The sequence below is a fragment of the Homarus americanus genome, unplaced genomic scaffold (genome assembly GCF_018991925.1).
Source record: "Homarus americanus isolate GMGI-L3 unplaced genomic scaffold, GMGI_Hamer_2.0 scaffold52806, whole genome shotgun sequence".
In the NCBI taxonomy this organism is placed as follows: Eukaryota; Metazoa; Arthropoda; class Malacostraca; order Decapoda; family Nephropidae; genus Homarus; species Homarus americanus.
In genome coordinates, this window is record NW_024720773.1 from 10246444 (window position 1) to 10263635 (window position 17192).

Consider the following 17192-nt stretch of genomic DNA (forward strand, 5'->3'; position numbering starts at 1 on the left):
TATTTGATGGACGTGGGTGGCCAGCGTGGGTGTAGGGCGGGGGCTGTGTATCGCGATGGTGGTTGTGTGTGTGTGTGTGGGACAGTTACCTTGCATGTTTCTGTACATCCCTCCCCTCTCCATCCTCCCTCTCCATCCCTCCCTCCCTCTCCATCCCTCCCTCCCTCTCCTATCCCTCCCTCCTATCCATCCATCCCTCCCTATCCATCCATCCCTCCTCTCCCTCCCTCCTCTCCATCCCTCCCTCTCCTCTCCATCCCTCCCTCTCCATCCCTCCCTCTCTCCATCCCTCCTCCCTCTCCATCCATCCCACTCCCTCTCCCATCCATCCATCCCTCCTCTCCATCCTCCCTCCCCATCCCTCCCTCTCCATCCCTCCCTCCCTCTCCATCCACCATCTCACCGTGACCCACAATCCATCAGCCTCACGTGACGCAGAAATAAATCAGGTTCCTCCACTTTACTTCAGGTATATATAAATTCTGAGGTGCCAAGTGTGTGTGTGTGGGGGAGGGTGCCTGTGCCAGGTGAGAGGCATTGTGTCATTACCTCTCACTGCCTTCTGGGGTGCCGAGAAGTGGGGTAGGGGGTGGGGGAGGTTATGAGTAGGTCAGGTTAGGTTGCTCACGTTAAAGTTAAGTTACTGGAAGGTGTAGGTTGATGCTACCGGTGTCATATATTTTGTATTGACTCACTCTTTCGCTGACGGAGAACCCCCCCCTTCTCCCCCTCCCCTCCTGCAGTAACAAACGAAATCCACCTCAAATTATCATCTTGAATTAGTTTTTTTTAACTTAATTTAACTCCACTACATAGAGCTGTCAGCAACCCAGTGATTTTGTTACTGTTGAAGGATGTCACTCACTCACTCACTCACTCACTCACTCACTCACTCACTCACTCACTCACTCACTCATTCACTCACTCACTCACTCACTCACTCACTCACTCACTCACTGACGGAAGAAAATTCATTCCTCCGCTGCATCAGTTCATTCCTCTACTTTTTATAATATAATTTTACATTTTATATTATTTTTTAAGAAACCTAACCTAACCTAACCACAAGTAATGGTTTTGCCACCTCGAAGTCTTTAAATGAGTGAAGAAGGTCAATCCATCTGGGAGCCAATCACCTCCAGAGGCTTAACAAGTTACACCTGAGCTCCTTCACCAATCAAGAGCGAGCTTTTCCACACACACTCTCCACTCCACCTGACTTAAAACCATTTATCACCCAGATTACCTCCAACACCTTCCTTCAACCACTTATCACCCACACCTGTCACCCACACCTGTCACCCACACCTGCCACCCACACCTGTCACCCATACCTGTCACCCATACCACTCTTATTTTAACTCAGGTGAACTTAACTCAAAAACTTCCCCGGTTGACAACGCGAACTTAACGTCAGTGTACATGAAGTTAACGAAAGCTTAATTTAACGTTAATGGTACGGAAGTTAATCTTAACCTAACGTAAAATTACCTTTCAGCCTAACAATTTTCCATTATCTAACGATAACATTATTTCCTAACCTAATCCCAGCTTAACCCTCTATGGCGTAATCGTAATTTAAACTCATAAAACTAACTTTAACCGACCTAGATCTGACTTAATCCTTGCATTACTTAATCCAAACTTAACCCCGAGCTAACTTAATCACCTAAACTTGACCCTACATAAACGACTCCTAACTTAGCTTAATCTAATGTACACATAACTTAATATTCCCTCTTAAGTTGAAGCTGGATGGTGGCCTGTGATTGGTTATTGTTGCATGTATGACGTAGGAAAGGTGGCCTGTGATTGGTTATTGTTGCATGTATGACGTAGGAAAGGTGAACCTGTGATTGGTTGATTTGTTTGGCCTAAATTCTGATTATCTTCCTCTGTGTGTGTGTGTGTGTGTGTGTGTGTGTGTGTGTGTGTGTGTGTGTGTGTGTGTGTGTGTGTGTGTGTGTGTGTGTGTGTGTGTGTGTAACGAGAGAGAAAGATTTGCCTCCATCGTGTTATTTATCGATAGTCTTCCTCTGTGTTGTTATTGTCGTCTTGTTCGCTGATCTGAGAGGGACTTTTGTACAGTGTATGTATTGAGTGGTTGGTGGTGTGTAATGTGCGGCAGTCACCCTCTTCTCTCCTCTTCTCTCCTCTTCTCACCTCTTCTCTCCCAAACCCCTTTTCTTTTCCTTCCCTCTGTGTTCTTTTCTCCTCTCCCTTCACTTACGCTTCCTCCTCTTCATCCACTATCTCTTCCTCTTCCTTCACCTCCTTCTCTACCTCGCCCATCTCATTCTTCTACTCCTCCACTTCCTCCCGTCTCTTCCTCTTCCACTTCTGTCTTTCTTCTCTTCTTCTACCCTTTTCCTCTTCCTTCTCCTCCTCTTTCTCCATTTCTTCCTCCTCCATCTCTTCCTTCTACTCCTCTTTCGCCGCTCTCCTCCTCTTCCTTCACTTCCGCCCTTCTCCTCATCCCCTTCCTCCTCTTCCCTTACCTCCTCTTCCTTCACCTCCTCTTCCTCCTCCCCCTACATGCTCTCGTTTTCTTTTTATTCGTTTTCTCTCTTCCTCTGCAATAACTCCCACGCCTTCCCCCAAAATCTTTACTTCTATTCTTATCACGTCTTTCCCTCCTTATTCTTACGTTCTTCCATAATTCCTTTCTCTTATCTCTTTATCTCTTCCCCTCCCATTGTCCCTTTGACCCCCCCCTTGTTATCTATTTTCTTCGTTATTGTTTATTTTTCTCTTCATTTATCACCATTTTCCTCTGTTCTATTGATTTTTTTGAGGGGAGTTGGTTACACTGGGTTGCTGGTCTCTCTCTCTCTCTCTCTCTCTCTCTCTCTCTCTCTCTCTCTCTCACACACACTAACTCACCCACTCTTACATTAACTCATTCACACTAATTCACTAACTCTCACTGATTTACTAATTCACTCGCTCACTTTCACATTAATTCACTCCCTCCCTCCTTCTGACTGGCTCTCATCATCTTTGTAGGTGGAGGTGTCAAACATGGCCGTCTCTTCCTCCTCCAGTGTCCTCAAGGTCGAGAGGAACTTACAGGTTAACGAGAGGCACAGTAAACGGGTAACGCCCCCAGCTGTGCCTCCCTCAGGTGTTTCGAAATCACAGGTATCGCGTAATGCAGATGTCTCCGCGTGCAACTAACTCAATCTAATTTTCTACAAAACTCAAAGATACTAATGCAGTAGATTAGATTTTGTTTGTTTTGGTGTGTATGTGTCGAGTTGCATTGACTTTTATCAGCTGATCCAAGAGAAACGCTTTGTTGACCATCCTCAGCAGATCTAAAACAACAATACCTATGTCTTAACCAGCTAATATGAGACAACACACTGTAGGTAGTATTACAGGCTACCCACAGTGTACTTGCCACCACTAGCTGCTAACCTGTCATGTGTCGCAAGCTCCTGTACTGCCACGCCCTCACACCAGCCACTGTCAACACCGCGCTAACTGGGACCAGACTCTCGTAGATTCTTACGTCTCACTTCCCCTGTAATGGAGATACAAGAAACTACATAATTACTATAGAACATCACTACAATGTTGACGTTATCTCATAGGAGGTGGGGGGGGGGGAGCTTAGCGTATATGAACCTTTGAGAATCTGGGCCCTGGTGGTTGGGTGGTGGTGAGGGAGATGGTCAGAGTGTGGTAGCAGATGTTGTTGATAGGGTGTGGAGGTGTTGAGTCACTTACCACACCCTTTTCTGCCACTCTCACCTGTACCTGCAGTGGCAATAACACAGTGGAGTGAATATGGTTAATTACAGGTGATGTCCTGGTGTATTTTATGTAACAACAACAACAACAACAACGGGTATACATAAGACAATACAGTGGGTCAAATTATTATCACTGTGGTACAATAAAGTGTTTCTAATCGGTTAAATTAATAGTGGCAATAAGGACATGAGTGTTTGTGTGCACGTAGTTTGTTTGGGTGGTTTAGAAGGGGCGTGGTTGGTGGTACAGGGTGTGGTTGGTGGTAGAGGGTGAGGCTGGTGGTACAGTAAAAGTTGGAGGGTGTGAGTAGTGGTAGTAGTAATAGTGGTAGTAGTAATAGTGGTAGGGGAGCGGCTGGTAGTCTCATAAATACAGCAGTGGGGGTGGGGAGGAAGAAGACTGTTTGACGGCAGCTGACTCATACACACGGCTGAGTCACCACCTCCGGGCCTGACGTCACACACACACATACACACACACACTCTCACACACACACGTTCATTCTATCGTCCACATGAAGGGTTAAGTAAGTGTTGTTGAATATACAAGTGGTTAATTAGACACATTGACCTTAGATGTTGGTCCATTGCTTAGGGTTGGATTAAGTTAGGATAGGGTTAGGTTAGGAGAGGGTTAGATTAGGTTAGAGTTGGGTTAGGTTAGGTACTTGGGCTAACTTAAGAATGAAACAGCTTTGGGCATTCTTTCATCTTCCTTGGGTCTCCATTCTTTGCTTGTTTGAATCCTGTTCCAGAAGTTTTCACCGAGGGGGGGAGGCGCCGTGTGTGTGTGTGTGTGTGTGTGTGTGTGTGTGTGTGTGTGTGTGTGTGTGTGTGTGTGTGTGTGTGTGTGTGTCGAAAGCTTTTATTTAGTATTGACATTTTCAGAGGGAAGTTGTTTAATTATTGATGAAGTGTGAGTCAGGACACGTGTGGGTGTGTGCTGCGTCTGCCGCCTCGTGTGGGTGAGTGGTGAGGTGACACGTGGTGAATGGATGAGTGAATGGTGAGGCGTGGTGGATGAGTAGTGCAGGTGAATGGATGGCTTTGGTATAACACAATATCAACCATCAACTAAAATTACCCCCAACCCCCCTCGAATCGTGAATGGTGCCCCCCCACACACACCACTGATATGACCATTTAGTATTTTTATATATAATTCTAGCACCAGGAACGTCTTATACAACACCTGACTGCCATCATTATCTTGGGTATTCGATCGTCACTTGTTTTCTATATTTTACACCATGACGTCAGGACTTGTCACAGCGAGAAGCATCAGTCAGCACTAACATCATTTTGGGATTTATAAATTACACATTTTGACCTCTTTTTTTTTTTCATTCATCCCCAAGTTTGGAGAAGACATTCGTATGATACAGTTTTAATCATCAGTCAGATAAAGAAATGATGAATATTAAACGTGGCAGGACAGTGGACGAGAAGCAATGTATTGAGGTCAGGACTGAGTGGCGACACGAAAAACACTACACTGAACCTCACGTAAAACACTCGCTGCGTCTTGGTGATAGCTGTTAGGTTCTTGTTTTTTTTTTATTAGAAGAGGGAATCAATTATCCCCCCCACACACACACACGTACGTTTCTATAGATCACGTGGTTCCAGCAGGCGTCACCACGGGAAGCTGTATTGCCATGGTAACTGATAAGCGCTCCGTCTCCCTACATGTAGTGCCATCGTGTAGCTGCTGCCTTCACCTTTAACCCCCTTCAGTGCGAGGCCGATCCCCCTGTACAGTGAAATAATCCCTTGGTGAAACTATCTCAACCTTCCTGGGTACACTGACTTAATCCCTGAGTACCATGTCTGAAACCCTTTGAATACGATGACCATAATGTTACCTTAATACATCTCAGTACCTGTTGCTTATTTGATGGTCGAGTCAATCCATTCGTTCCTGGGTCTATACTGGAGGCTTGTCGATGGTTTGTAAAGCCCTTGAAGACAGACCTCCGCGTCCTAAGGCTCCATCCTGGGACGTTAAAACCCAATTCGAGATATCTGACTACTCGGCCACAGCTTGCACACAGGGTTAAGAGATAAACATTTTAACTTTATATTTTAACATGAACCTGAAACATAATTATATCTAGTTTTTAATTCTGGGGGTTTGGAGAAAAAAACTATCTCATGCTCTGAAATTTGTCTTTTCGTTAAAATGTAAACAAAAAAGGCTTGTATGGATGTTTGTTTTGATATGCATCCCCGACTGTGATGGAGGTATTGTTATGGTTGAGGGAGGGAATATTGGTGCTCCTGCCTAGAGAGAGTGTGTGTGTGGGGTGTGCGGGTGGTCGATCACTTGTTTGTGTTTGAGGTCACCAATCAACTTGTGTTGCCTGGGTGGCGTCAGTCACTTAAATCCATCTACAGGTGATGTATAAATAAGTCCACGTTGTCAGCCTAACATTTCTATTTTTACCGACAGGAAAATGGTCAGAGCAGGTCACCCTCTAAGGGCTCCCGCGGCTCACCCAGGAAGAGGATGCCCCGCTCCTCCGACCCGTCCCCCATGAAACAACGCTCCACACAGTCAGCTGCCTCCGCCGAGCGCAAGTGTAAGTCGACGCCTACGCTCGACACTGCACCCTTACTCCTGGCACACCTTACCTACCACACATTTATTGTCCTACATTCTCTACCATCACACACTATATACACACACCTCAGATTTCCTCAGCAAGAAAATTTATATTCTAATTAGGATCAAAATTCTCCCTCTCTCTCTCTCTCTCTCTCTCTCTCCTTGTAAATTATACTGTCAAGCAAAAAATAATAATTACATGTGAATATACCAGTTAATGATATTTGGGTCAACAGTGCCTATGAACAAGGTAGAGGTGGGTAAGACTGCATCACCCAACCTGAAGGCGGTCAAGTCGAAGATCGGCAGCATGGACAACGCCACCTACAAGCCCGGGGGTGGCAAGATCAAGATTGAGAGCAAGAAGCTAGACTTCTCCAAGGCTTCCAGCAAGATCGCTGCCAAGAACATTACTTACACTCCCGGCGGAGGTGACAAGAAGGTGGGTCATCCTTCTGTGTGGTTCTTTTTCTCCTGCAGGGGGTAAAGTCTCTGTAAGCCACTAAAGTAACCAGCAAAGGTAAACGGACCTCATATATAATTAGACTTTGTCATAGTGACTCAGTAATGCTCACAACTACTATAAACTCACCAAGACAGTTCTTGCATGGAACTAAACTAAACTGGTGACTTGATGCAGTGGACACGATGTGGTACGGTGCTGATACAATGCATCTACCTTGATACAGTGGATAATTGATTAACCTGACCACGGTAAATAAAAGTTTGATGGTAGTAAAGTAACTTGCGCTTTCGTAGTGGCCGGCCGTAGAATCACCAGTGTTTAATTGGTGTAGGCTGCAATAATCTTCAGTCACTAATCGAGAAACATCATCTTACAAACCCTCAGATAATCTGGAAGCAGGGCTGCAGACAATTTAAATCCGCTTTAGATCCATTGAACACCTAGTTTATTACGTCACACTATTACGCAACGCTAGTGGGAATAATAATTAAAACGAGGAGTGAGTGGTATTGCGACTATTTTAAACACCAGTACAGTATTTTGTAAATTAAATGTATAACTTAATTCGTCAATACTATGTTAAGTTAGAAATATTTCTCGTTATCTTTTGATTATTTGTTTAGTAAAGCTAGATAAATGTTACCGTTTATTGAACAACTAGCTAAAGACTTAACAACATTGCTGGAACACGAAATCCATCATATAGTTCATAGTATCATATCGTATAACACATTCATCAATTATGGTTGAGTGCCGACCGGGCTAGTAAGCTGAAACTTAGAGAAACGAACGAATAAGAAATATTACAATAGACTGTAGTTACTTTATACATCACATTATGGCACCCTCTCCTCCCAGAGCATTTGGTAATTCAAAAATGCCGGGTTTAATTTGAGAAATTTTAACCTCAAACAAAAGTGAGTTATTAGATTAAAGATTGCATAAAAAAGGGAAGTGATGACGAAAGTGGGAAGAGGGAACAGCAACAGTGTCTGCTGATGAATGAAAATAACTAATAACTTAAAATCATTGTTTTCGTTCAGCGAAACCTACCCAAACTAACCTTAGCCTATACAAACCATATTTTAGAGAACTGACCTAACCTAACCTAACCTTAATGTAACCTTAACTTAACCTAACCTTAATGTAACCTTAACCTAACCTAACCTAACTTTAACCTAGACAAAAGCAAATTTTAGAGAAGTGACCTAATGGTAGATGGTTTTTACCCAGGTGTGTGCGATCGACATTCTCAAATATTTGGAACACAGTTCAAATTTTTAATAACACTGAAACACACGGCTATTACTTATTATTATCCCGAAAGCGCCCTCTGAGCCGTAATTATTATTTTTTAAACCAAATACTATACCTGTACGTGATCTGGTTCGAGTTACTATCAAAGACTATATAAGGAAGACGGGAAAACAAGGCGAAAACCGCTTAAACCACCCACATAACATATTGGCCGCGGGGTCAGCAGATGGCAAGGTGTGGGCCGTCTGTCCGTCGCTTGTTTGTTTACACGGACATTTAACCATGACCCGTGTGGTGCACATGTACAACAACAGATCACCCTGAGCTGGTGTTTCACGTTTTTCTCAAAGACATCAAAAGGTAATAGCACCACTGTTTTTAATATACGTTCATTAAGGGAAATAGATAACGTTTGTACTACTACAGTATGTTTTGTTGCTCTTGTGTTTCGGTACATTGACCTTATACAGTTACTGTACAAGGTTAGTAAGGATGTCTAACATTTCTTCTTCAGATAAAACCATATAAAAAATAAAATTCAGTGAAAATAAAAGATCCCCAAATGTACAGAATATATGTACAGTTGCCGGCAAAAGTCCTCCCAAAACTTGCCACACAAGGCTGTTGGAGAACTTTTGCTGGCAACTGTACAAACAGTAGACTTACTTTTGGTGTGTCACAACGAAATTAAAGCTACAGTATTGTATGTGTGTTGGCCAGTCCTCGCAGAAACAGCACCACTGGTTGTGAAACCAGTGGTGCTGTTTCTCAATAACTAACACATCCTCCACTGCATGCATTTCACATACTGTACCATATTTAGTACTGAATTGGCTTATATTTATTGTGTTGGTTTCTCTGGTGGCTTATAGAAATGGGTTACAGTAGTACTCTCTTCTTTGTAATCCTGATAATATTGGTCTTTCCTTAATAATTTCGAAGCTGTTTCTCTAACTTAAAAAAAAAGACTTCTTTCTAAACTCACCAACTCTCACTCTCTTAATTTATTTCTTAAAAGTGTTCACTCTTACTGTAGATATTACCCTAGTATCTTGAGCTGTTCTCCAGCTCTGGATGTGATCAGGGTCTGGTTTAGACTTTGATCTGTTCTGCTCTCTCTAACTCTTATCTAAAGTACCGGATAAGCATGGCTCAGTTGACACTCATACCGGTAATCTAACCTAGGGTGTTTTATAAACTGTACATAGAGTATATAGTGTATGTACAGCACTGTATATCAAAATTAAACTATACATTACTGTAGTTTCCACCTCTATCTTTCTTTTCCTAATGGAACTTATTTTACGTAACTTTATTTTTGTAACTGTTTTTATACCCACAGTCATTTTACAACTGCCAGTTTCTTAATTTTATACATATGGGATGATTATGGCAGATATTGAGAAATTGGTAGTTAAGGCAGATGGTAGTACAATACTGTAGTCAGGAAGGATGTAAGAGTGAAAGTAGATTGTGTTGATAATTGAGGCGTTCCGTGCGATAATGACGAGCCCGCCAAAATAAAATTTTGAGATAATGGCGATTCAAGTTTTTTTTACTGTAAATAGCCATAACTTTAACAAATATTAACCTATGAAGATGTTCGAGGGCTCATTTTAAATATATTTTTATAAAGAATACATTGGTACTGGTGTTTAAAGTATGTGGTGTCTATAAATATAAAAATAATAAAGAATGCAAATAAGTGTAACCCACTATACCTTGTACTATCACGAATTTTTATCCTGTTTTAATGAATGGGATCATATTAATAAAATAATTTTTATCACAGAATACATCCATAATCAACAAAAATGTGTAAGTGGTCACTAAAAGAGTGAAAGAATAAGAAATATTGTACTTATACTTAAGGTAGTACTTCTTGTCTCCTTATTATTATGGAAGTATTACTGCAAACGGTAATGGGCACTTACATTGACTGGTGCCTTTTGTCTGCTTGCGTGACGATGGGGGGTGGTAGGAGGTGCTGGCTCTAGTACTCCAGCAAATTGTCATCGGGATCTTCCTCCTCAGCGACTTCTGCAGGACTAGTGCTTTGTTGGGCTATTAACGTTTTCCAGGAACTGCTTGTGGTGTGGTGGCGGCACATAGACAATTAGGTCTTTGAGATCCTTCAGCTCTTCATCACTTAGCTTTACTGTAGTTGCATACACTACAGGCAAAACCCTCACTGCTGCTCATTTTGATGACAGTAACACATTGAAAATATATAATAAGTCACTGCAATCGTGAATAATGTTCTTCCATCTGCATGAATCACAAGACTGAGGGGGTGTAAACAACGCTCATTGGCTGGCGTGGCTAAGCTGACGCTCAATGGCTGGTGTCAGTGGCATCCTCATCATGTCTTCCCGGAGCAGTATGACCACTTCTCCCCCTCCCACAACACATGGCATCCAAACCCTTGCATTCAAGGCATATTTACAGAGCGATACTGACGAGCCTGCCATATGATGTCAGTGTAGTTGTGTAGAGGAGGAACAGAGCTATCTGGGGACATAGAAAACGAGTTTTTCAACCCATGGCAGGCTCGTCATTGTTTCACAGAATGCCTCAATTGTAGTTGGTATGAAGTGCTGGCTGGTGGTAGTTAAAATAGATAGTTATAGTTGAAAGGGCTGATGGTGCTGTAGTATAAAAGGTAGAATATTTTAGTTAAGAAAAGGTATTGCTGCTAGTTACAAATAATAATTTTTCTCACGCAAGGCAAATTAACAGCAGTAGTTTGGGAAGGTTGTTTTAGCCGTGATAATGATGAAAAAGGTTAAGGAAGTAGTGTTAATTGTGGTGAATAGGTGTACAGAACTCATAAATGTGGTACAGGTATGTCAGGCAGATAGTTTTAGAGTACAGTACAGGGTACTGTACATTTTGATGGTTTGGTTAAGATTGATGAAGTCAGTTGAGAAGAGCTGATGATAGTTATGGAAAATGTGATTTTCTTTAAAATTTTCATAATTTCTTTGACTTTTGCTAAGTTTTACATCGGCAGGCAGGTATGATAATGACCCCATTTTTTAACAAACTTGAGTGTGGCAAATATACTTAATGTACAAAAATGCCCTGATTAATAGTATGACTGTGTGATTATAGCTAGGCTTACAATCATGTGTAGATGCCATATCCTTCCTGTACAATGGTTAAAAAATGCTGTTCGGGTACAGAGTTGATTTTTAGTTCTTCAGTACTACAGTTTTTTATATACAGTATTTGAAAATGTCCCATCATTTTGTTGTAGTTTTCTCATATAACCTACACAGCCTTTAGTTTTAGTTTACCAGGTATGGGTAGGAAATAGTACCTGTACTGTACTGTACAGGTATATTTACATGACTGTTGTTTCATACAGTATACTGTACTGCCATAGATATTTTTATGAACAAAAATGTTTACACTTTGTTCATGAAAATGGGAGAGTTGGTAAGACTTGTACATATATAAAATGTTTATTCAGTAGAGAAATACTGTACCAACTTTCATGTTTACTTGGTTAATTCTGATTGTTGATTTGTAAATATGTACCAGTACAAGTACAATACAGTTGTATTTTTATTTATGATTCTTGGGTGAATATACAGTACAGTACCAAAAATAATCCAATAACTAATGGTATTCTTTCCTCTGGTCATAATTTTTTAAATTAGATATAAGTGTGGAAAGTTTGACCAATATGGAGCCAGGAGAGCACTCTCAACCATTACCTGAGATAATCATCCACTTTCTTCTTTTTGTTAGTTATATGCAGTTACTGAATTAGAAGTACCATTTACTTAGTGATATCAATGCAGGATGTAGTGCTGGAAATGTAAATACTGTGTACAGTATACTATGTATCTAGTAATGAAAAGTGGACAAAGAAGAATCTTGGTATTTAAGTATACAGTATTTAATCTTAATTAGATGATAACCACATTTGTCCCGGCTCTATAAACTGCAACACTTTTCAGTTCCCTTTAAGGTCTCTAACACAGAACATTTTCTTTCATCTTAGCCGGAGAAGGTAGGAAGAGAAATATTTTTTTGTTAATAGTGGATAAAAGCCTTGAGAGTTCTTACATGGCAAGAGTTGAAGTAGAACCTAATGCATGTGGTGCACATATGTACAGGTGTTTATGAGTACATATGATAGATTTAACCATAAAATGTATACAGTACAGTAATGATTATAGAGAATTTTTTAAAGAGCAAATCTGTTATTGCATTGCATCCTTTAAGAGGTGCTACCTGATGGAAAGGAAGTGGACCTTGTTTCCCATTGAATGATGGTAATGCCTTTGTCTGATGCAATAAGAAACAGATGGAAATTCACTTAATCTGAAGCAGATATATTTGCTTTTTAGGTAATTTTGTAGTAAATGGAAGTTATGAGTAACTCGTGATGCCTCAGGCTACTATCGAGGCTACATTAACAGTGAACCATGTACCCCCCACATCATGGTGTATGATGTTTTTGTGTCAGTATTCTTCTAGTATAATGTTGATGGCTTGTATTCCCTTATCGTCACACATGCAAATCTCCCACTACAGCTTGTGTTGTTTTTCACAGGGATCATTGGCAACGAGCAGATTCTTGTTTTTACTGAATGTCAAGAGTGTTTTAAGAAAGCTTAGATGTGAATTTCTAAACTCCTGAATGACCTAGAGGAAGCGAAGTACTTTGTCAGTTGCTCTTAGCTTGATCACCAACTCTCCACCAGATTGTTGTGTCCTCTGCTGTTGTATTGATCACCTCTGTTTTCCAGTCTAACTCTTTTGCTTATTGGACTTTTATTTTCTATGACTTACTAGGCATGATTCATCAGTCATCTAGAAATACATTTTGCTAAAAAAAATCTGCATAAAAATTTGCATCATTAATTTTTTTTTAAGGTAACACAGTTAAAAATAACATAATAAGTAGCTTCTTCCATTGAGAATATTACATTGCATAAACAAATACTTCCTCTCCCACCAACAGATTGAGTCCCAAAAATTGAAGTGGAATGTTTCCAGCAAGATTGGCTCCTTGGACAACAAGGATCACAAACCAGGCGGTGGAGACAAGAAAATTGAAAGCCAGAAAATTGCGATCAAAGCTCAATCGAAGGTTGGCTCCAGGGATAACCTTAAACACAAGCCTGGAGGTGGGGATATCCAGGTAAGAAAATTTACAGGCTTTAGGTCACAACCTTCATATCACATTGGTTTTTGATAGAATTTCTTCCATAAAGACAGTATTGAAAGTAGGCAAATGTAATTATATATATAATATATACTGTATATATATATATATATATATATATATATATATATATATATATATATATATATATATATATATATATATATATATATATATATATATATATATATATATATATATATATATATATATATATATATATATATATATATATATATATATATATATATATATATATATATATATATATATATATATATATATATATATATATATATTGTATAGTGATAATAAATTTTAATTTTGCATGGTGGTATATTCATAAGCTCACTTTCTAGGTGCCTGTGTTCTTGTAAGTGTGCTAAATCTTGGTGCAAAAGTACTGGCCACCAGTTACTCCAGTAAAAATGGTAATTTACTGGATTTGAAAGTTAGATGTGGGTGATATAATGATGTTTTAGTTATAATTTTTTAATATTTTGACACCTTTAAATATGCAGTTGTTCTACGATGTGGTGGTGTCAGTCAAATATTGAATGTTAGTTGTATGGTGCCTTCATATTCACTTCAGTTTTGTGTGACAGATTCTTTTGTAAAGTTTGGATAATGTTGGTTGTAACAAATAAATGACCAAGTCACTGTTGACATTTAGCACTAAACAGGCCTTGGGTTATTCCCTCCCCCATTTTTATTATTACAGTAATATTATCAGTTACAGGCGTATCCAGTTCCCACAGGTGGAGTTCTTTTTCTCTTTTTATTTGCTTCTTTCTTTTGCTGCATAAACAGGATATAAATGCTTAGATAACTAGTTCAGTAAGTGTTAGTTAGGTACAGGTATCATGTAGATTTAATATTTTTGTTAATCTATCAAAAGTTTCATTAGTGGTTTTGCAGATAAGTTAAATAACCTACACTTGAGATGTTGATCATATGGATAAGTGCAATTCTCAAGGCAATGATGAACTGTTCTGACTATACTCCTGGTATAAGAGGAATACTCCGTATAAAAAGCTTTAAAATTACAGAATCCACATAGTGTTTTATCCACTCCTATTTTGTCTTAGTTTACTGATGTAATGGAAACTAAAAAATAATCAGAGATGAAATGGTATGATGAGTAATGGTATATATCATAATAAAATTCAAGTTTCTTGTGTGAAAAATTTCAATTTTGTTGATCTACTATAAATGACATTTGTCTAAAAGGTACTTTCATTATTAAGACAGGACATATTCTTCAGTGACAGCATGACAGTGATTATTAGTAAGGTCCTCATTTTTTAAATAAGTAATTTTAGCTTTGTCTAAAAAGTTATGTTAATGAACTGATGCCACAAGTAGCATGACCTCTAAGTATTAGTATACTGTAGAAGTGTTTAATACCTGACAGACTTAGTCTAAACCTAACTTAACTATCCTACAGATGTACCTCTTGTTTATTTTTTGTGTAACTAATGTACAAATTCAGTCTTAATTAATATTTCATGCAGCTCAGGTGTTCTATATTTTATGTAGTCAACTACTAAGGAAATATTCAGCTGGGTATTAATGTTAAACAGTGCCCAACGTTGTTCTGAATATCCAGAGTTGTTAATGAACTGCACCAGGGTAATGCATGTATATACTAGCACTGATGAAACTGCCTTTTTTTTTACCAGTTTGACTTTATATATATTCACTATGTATTTATTTATTTATATTCATACATACAACCAGCGTGATATTTGATTCGTGTGTACCTTTGTTGAAAGAAACGTTCCTCTCGGTGTAGCCCACCAAGGAGCTGCTTCTTATTACTGAAAGCCCACGACAGCATCAAGTACAGGGATTATGAACAAAAGGCCTATTTTGCCACTTAGGAATGGAAACTCTGAGTCTCTTAATCTGTCAAGGATACTCGCATTTAAACAAGATGTGTTGAAACAGCTGTTAGACCGCAAAGTGAACTACTTGTGCATTTATGATATTAACTTGACATGCTTTTTTAGCACAAATATTTTGGTAGGCCTGATCTGGAGGATCAAACCTCATAGTGTTAGTGGAGAGAAATTATTTGCATAGCTCTCACCAACCACTCATCATGGGTACCAAATCTATTCAAATATTAATAAAGATATATATTTAATGGTTATCAATGTACAGTATATGTAAAAAGCGGGAGAGTTTATTAATCGTGTGACACATACAAAGTTAAAATCAGTCATTGCTGCCCTAGCAATAGGTCCACTCTGTAAAAAAACTACCGTTACAATTTCTGCGCAAAACAAACTGACACTACAAACGAAGTGTTTCAAAAAGGCCCCTGAGGCATTCCTTGCATTGGCAGCCCTGCGCGTGCATGGGTTCAGCAGCAAGTGCTCAAAACAAGTGATCGGCACTCTGAAACGAAACCCAGTACTAGACTTTCCGGAATTATCGACCGTATGGTAAAACGTTGTTGGGCCGGGTTCCATTATGACGGCATGCGAAACTGTGGAGGTATTCATGTATTTTGGAGCAGCATGGTATATTTTCTAATACAAATAAAGAATGACATAATGTGGCATTAGCCCAAAGTGAAGTAGCAGCACTACAAATACAGATTCGAAATTCAGTTACAAAATAATCTTATACCTTTACTATATCCACTAATTCTGCCAAACATATGATGCATTCCTATATGGCAACTCATCCACTTCCATGGTTACTGTAGTCCACGGTGTGTGGAACATTAATATAACCTATAGTTTAACTTATCTAGTTATACTGACATTCTCCAGTCATATTGTAACAAAGTAATTTAATATTGTCAATGAAATAGCTAATTTCGGCCTACCAAATTAAGTACAAAATGTCTCACATTCAGACCTACTGTACCTACCCTTGCAAGACCACGGCAATGTTCAGTTGGGAAATCATCGGACCCCACCTGTACGGTAGTTTTTTTACCGAGTGTACATATTAAGTGATACAATTATAATTATGGGAAATAAAACTGATTTAACTCCCCAAGTACATTCATCACAGCCAGAGGACTTGATGCCTACTGACAGTACTCCAGATGGGGAAGCACCTCACTCTTGAAGATCATTATGAGTCTTGGACCATACAGATAACTAAACGACCTTCTTATAAGACCTACTAGTTTCATTGCCTGATTCACCTTCCTCTCACAATGGCTCGAGAACTTAATTCATTGTCAACATACACACCTAGGTCCTTTACATATTCAGTCTCAATTAATGCAGTTTCTTCATTCTGTTGGGACATATGAGACGCCTCCTTACTGTTGGTGTGACCCAGGTGCATCCTTTTGCACTTCGTGACATTGAATCTTAGCAGCCATTTCTTTGACCATTCTTGAAGCTCGTAGAGACCTTTCTGTAGCTCTTCACAGTCTGTTTGGTTCTTTATTTCCTTAAATAACTTGACATCGTCCACAAAGATTTGTACAGAGGAGTGTATAGCTTCTGGCATATCACTTATGAAGCAAACAAACAACAACAGGCCCAATACATTGCCCTGTGGTACCTCGCTTGTCAATGGTACACATGACGATTTTGTACCATTTATCACCACACACAGTTGGCGGTCATGCAGAAAATCTCCAATCCATGCTCGGACACTTCCCCGAATCCCGTACCCTTCCAGTTTAATTCTCAGCCTTTTATGGGGTACACTGTCGAAAGCCTTGGCAAAATAAAGTTTTAAGGATACAGTATATTTACTTATGAAGGCAAGTGTTTGATGTTACTGGGGCAAAATGGTGCCAATTTTCAACAACCCTGTATTTTATGCATACATACATATTGCCTACATACATCCATACTGTACTATTTATTCATTAAAAAAAATCTACTTTGCATGTGTGCTTTGAATACAAGTACTGTATTTGTAAATCCAATTTTGCTCTTGTTA

The 17192-nt window shown here is 39.5% G+C and overlaps 1 protein-coding gene across 1 annotated transcript in view; it reads left to right on the plus strand.

Moving 5' to 3' along the window:
• Positions 1 to 17192, plus strand: part of LOC121860877 (titin homolog) — a 53083-nt gene that overhangs the window by 21499 nt on the left and 14392 nt on the right. The window contains exons 7-10 of the mRNA XM_042358241.1: positions 6211 to 6340; positions 6603 to 6808; positions 12102 to 12110; positions 13068 to 13247. Coding sequence (XP_042214175.1) covers positions 6211 to 6340; positions 6603 to 6808; positions 12102 to 12110; positions 13068 to 13247 — 525 coding nt within the window. The remainder of the gene's footprint in view (positions 1 to 6210; positions 6341 to 6602; positions 6809 to 12101; positions 12111 to 13067; positions 13248 to 17192) is intronic.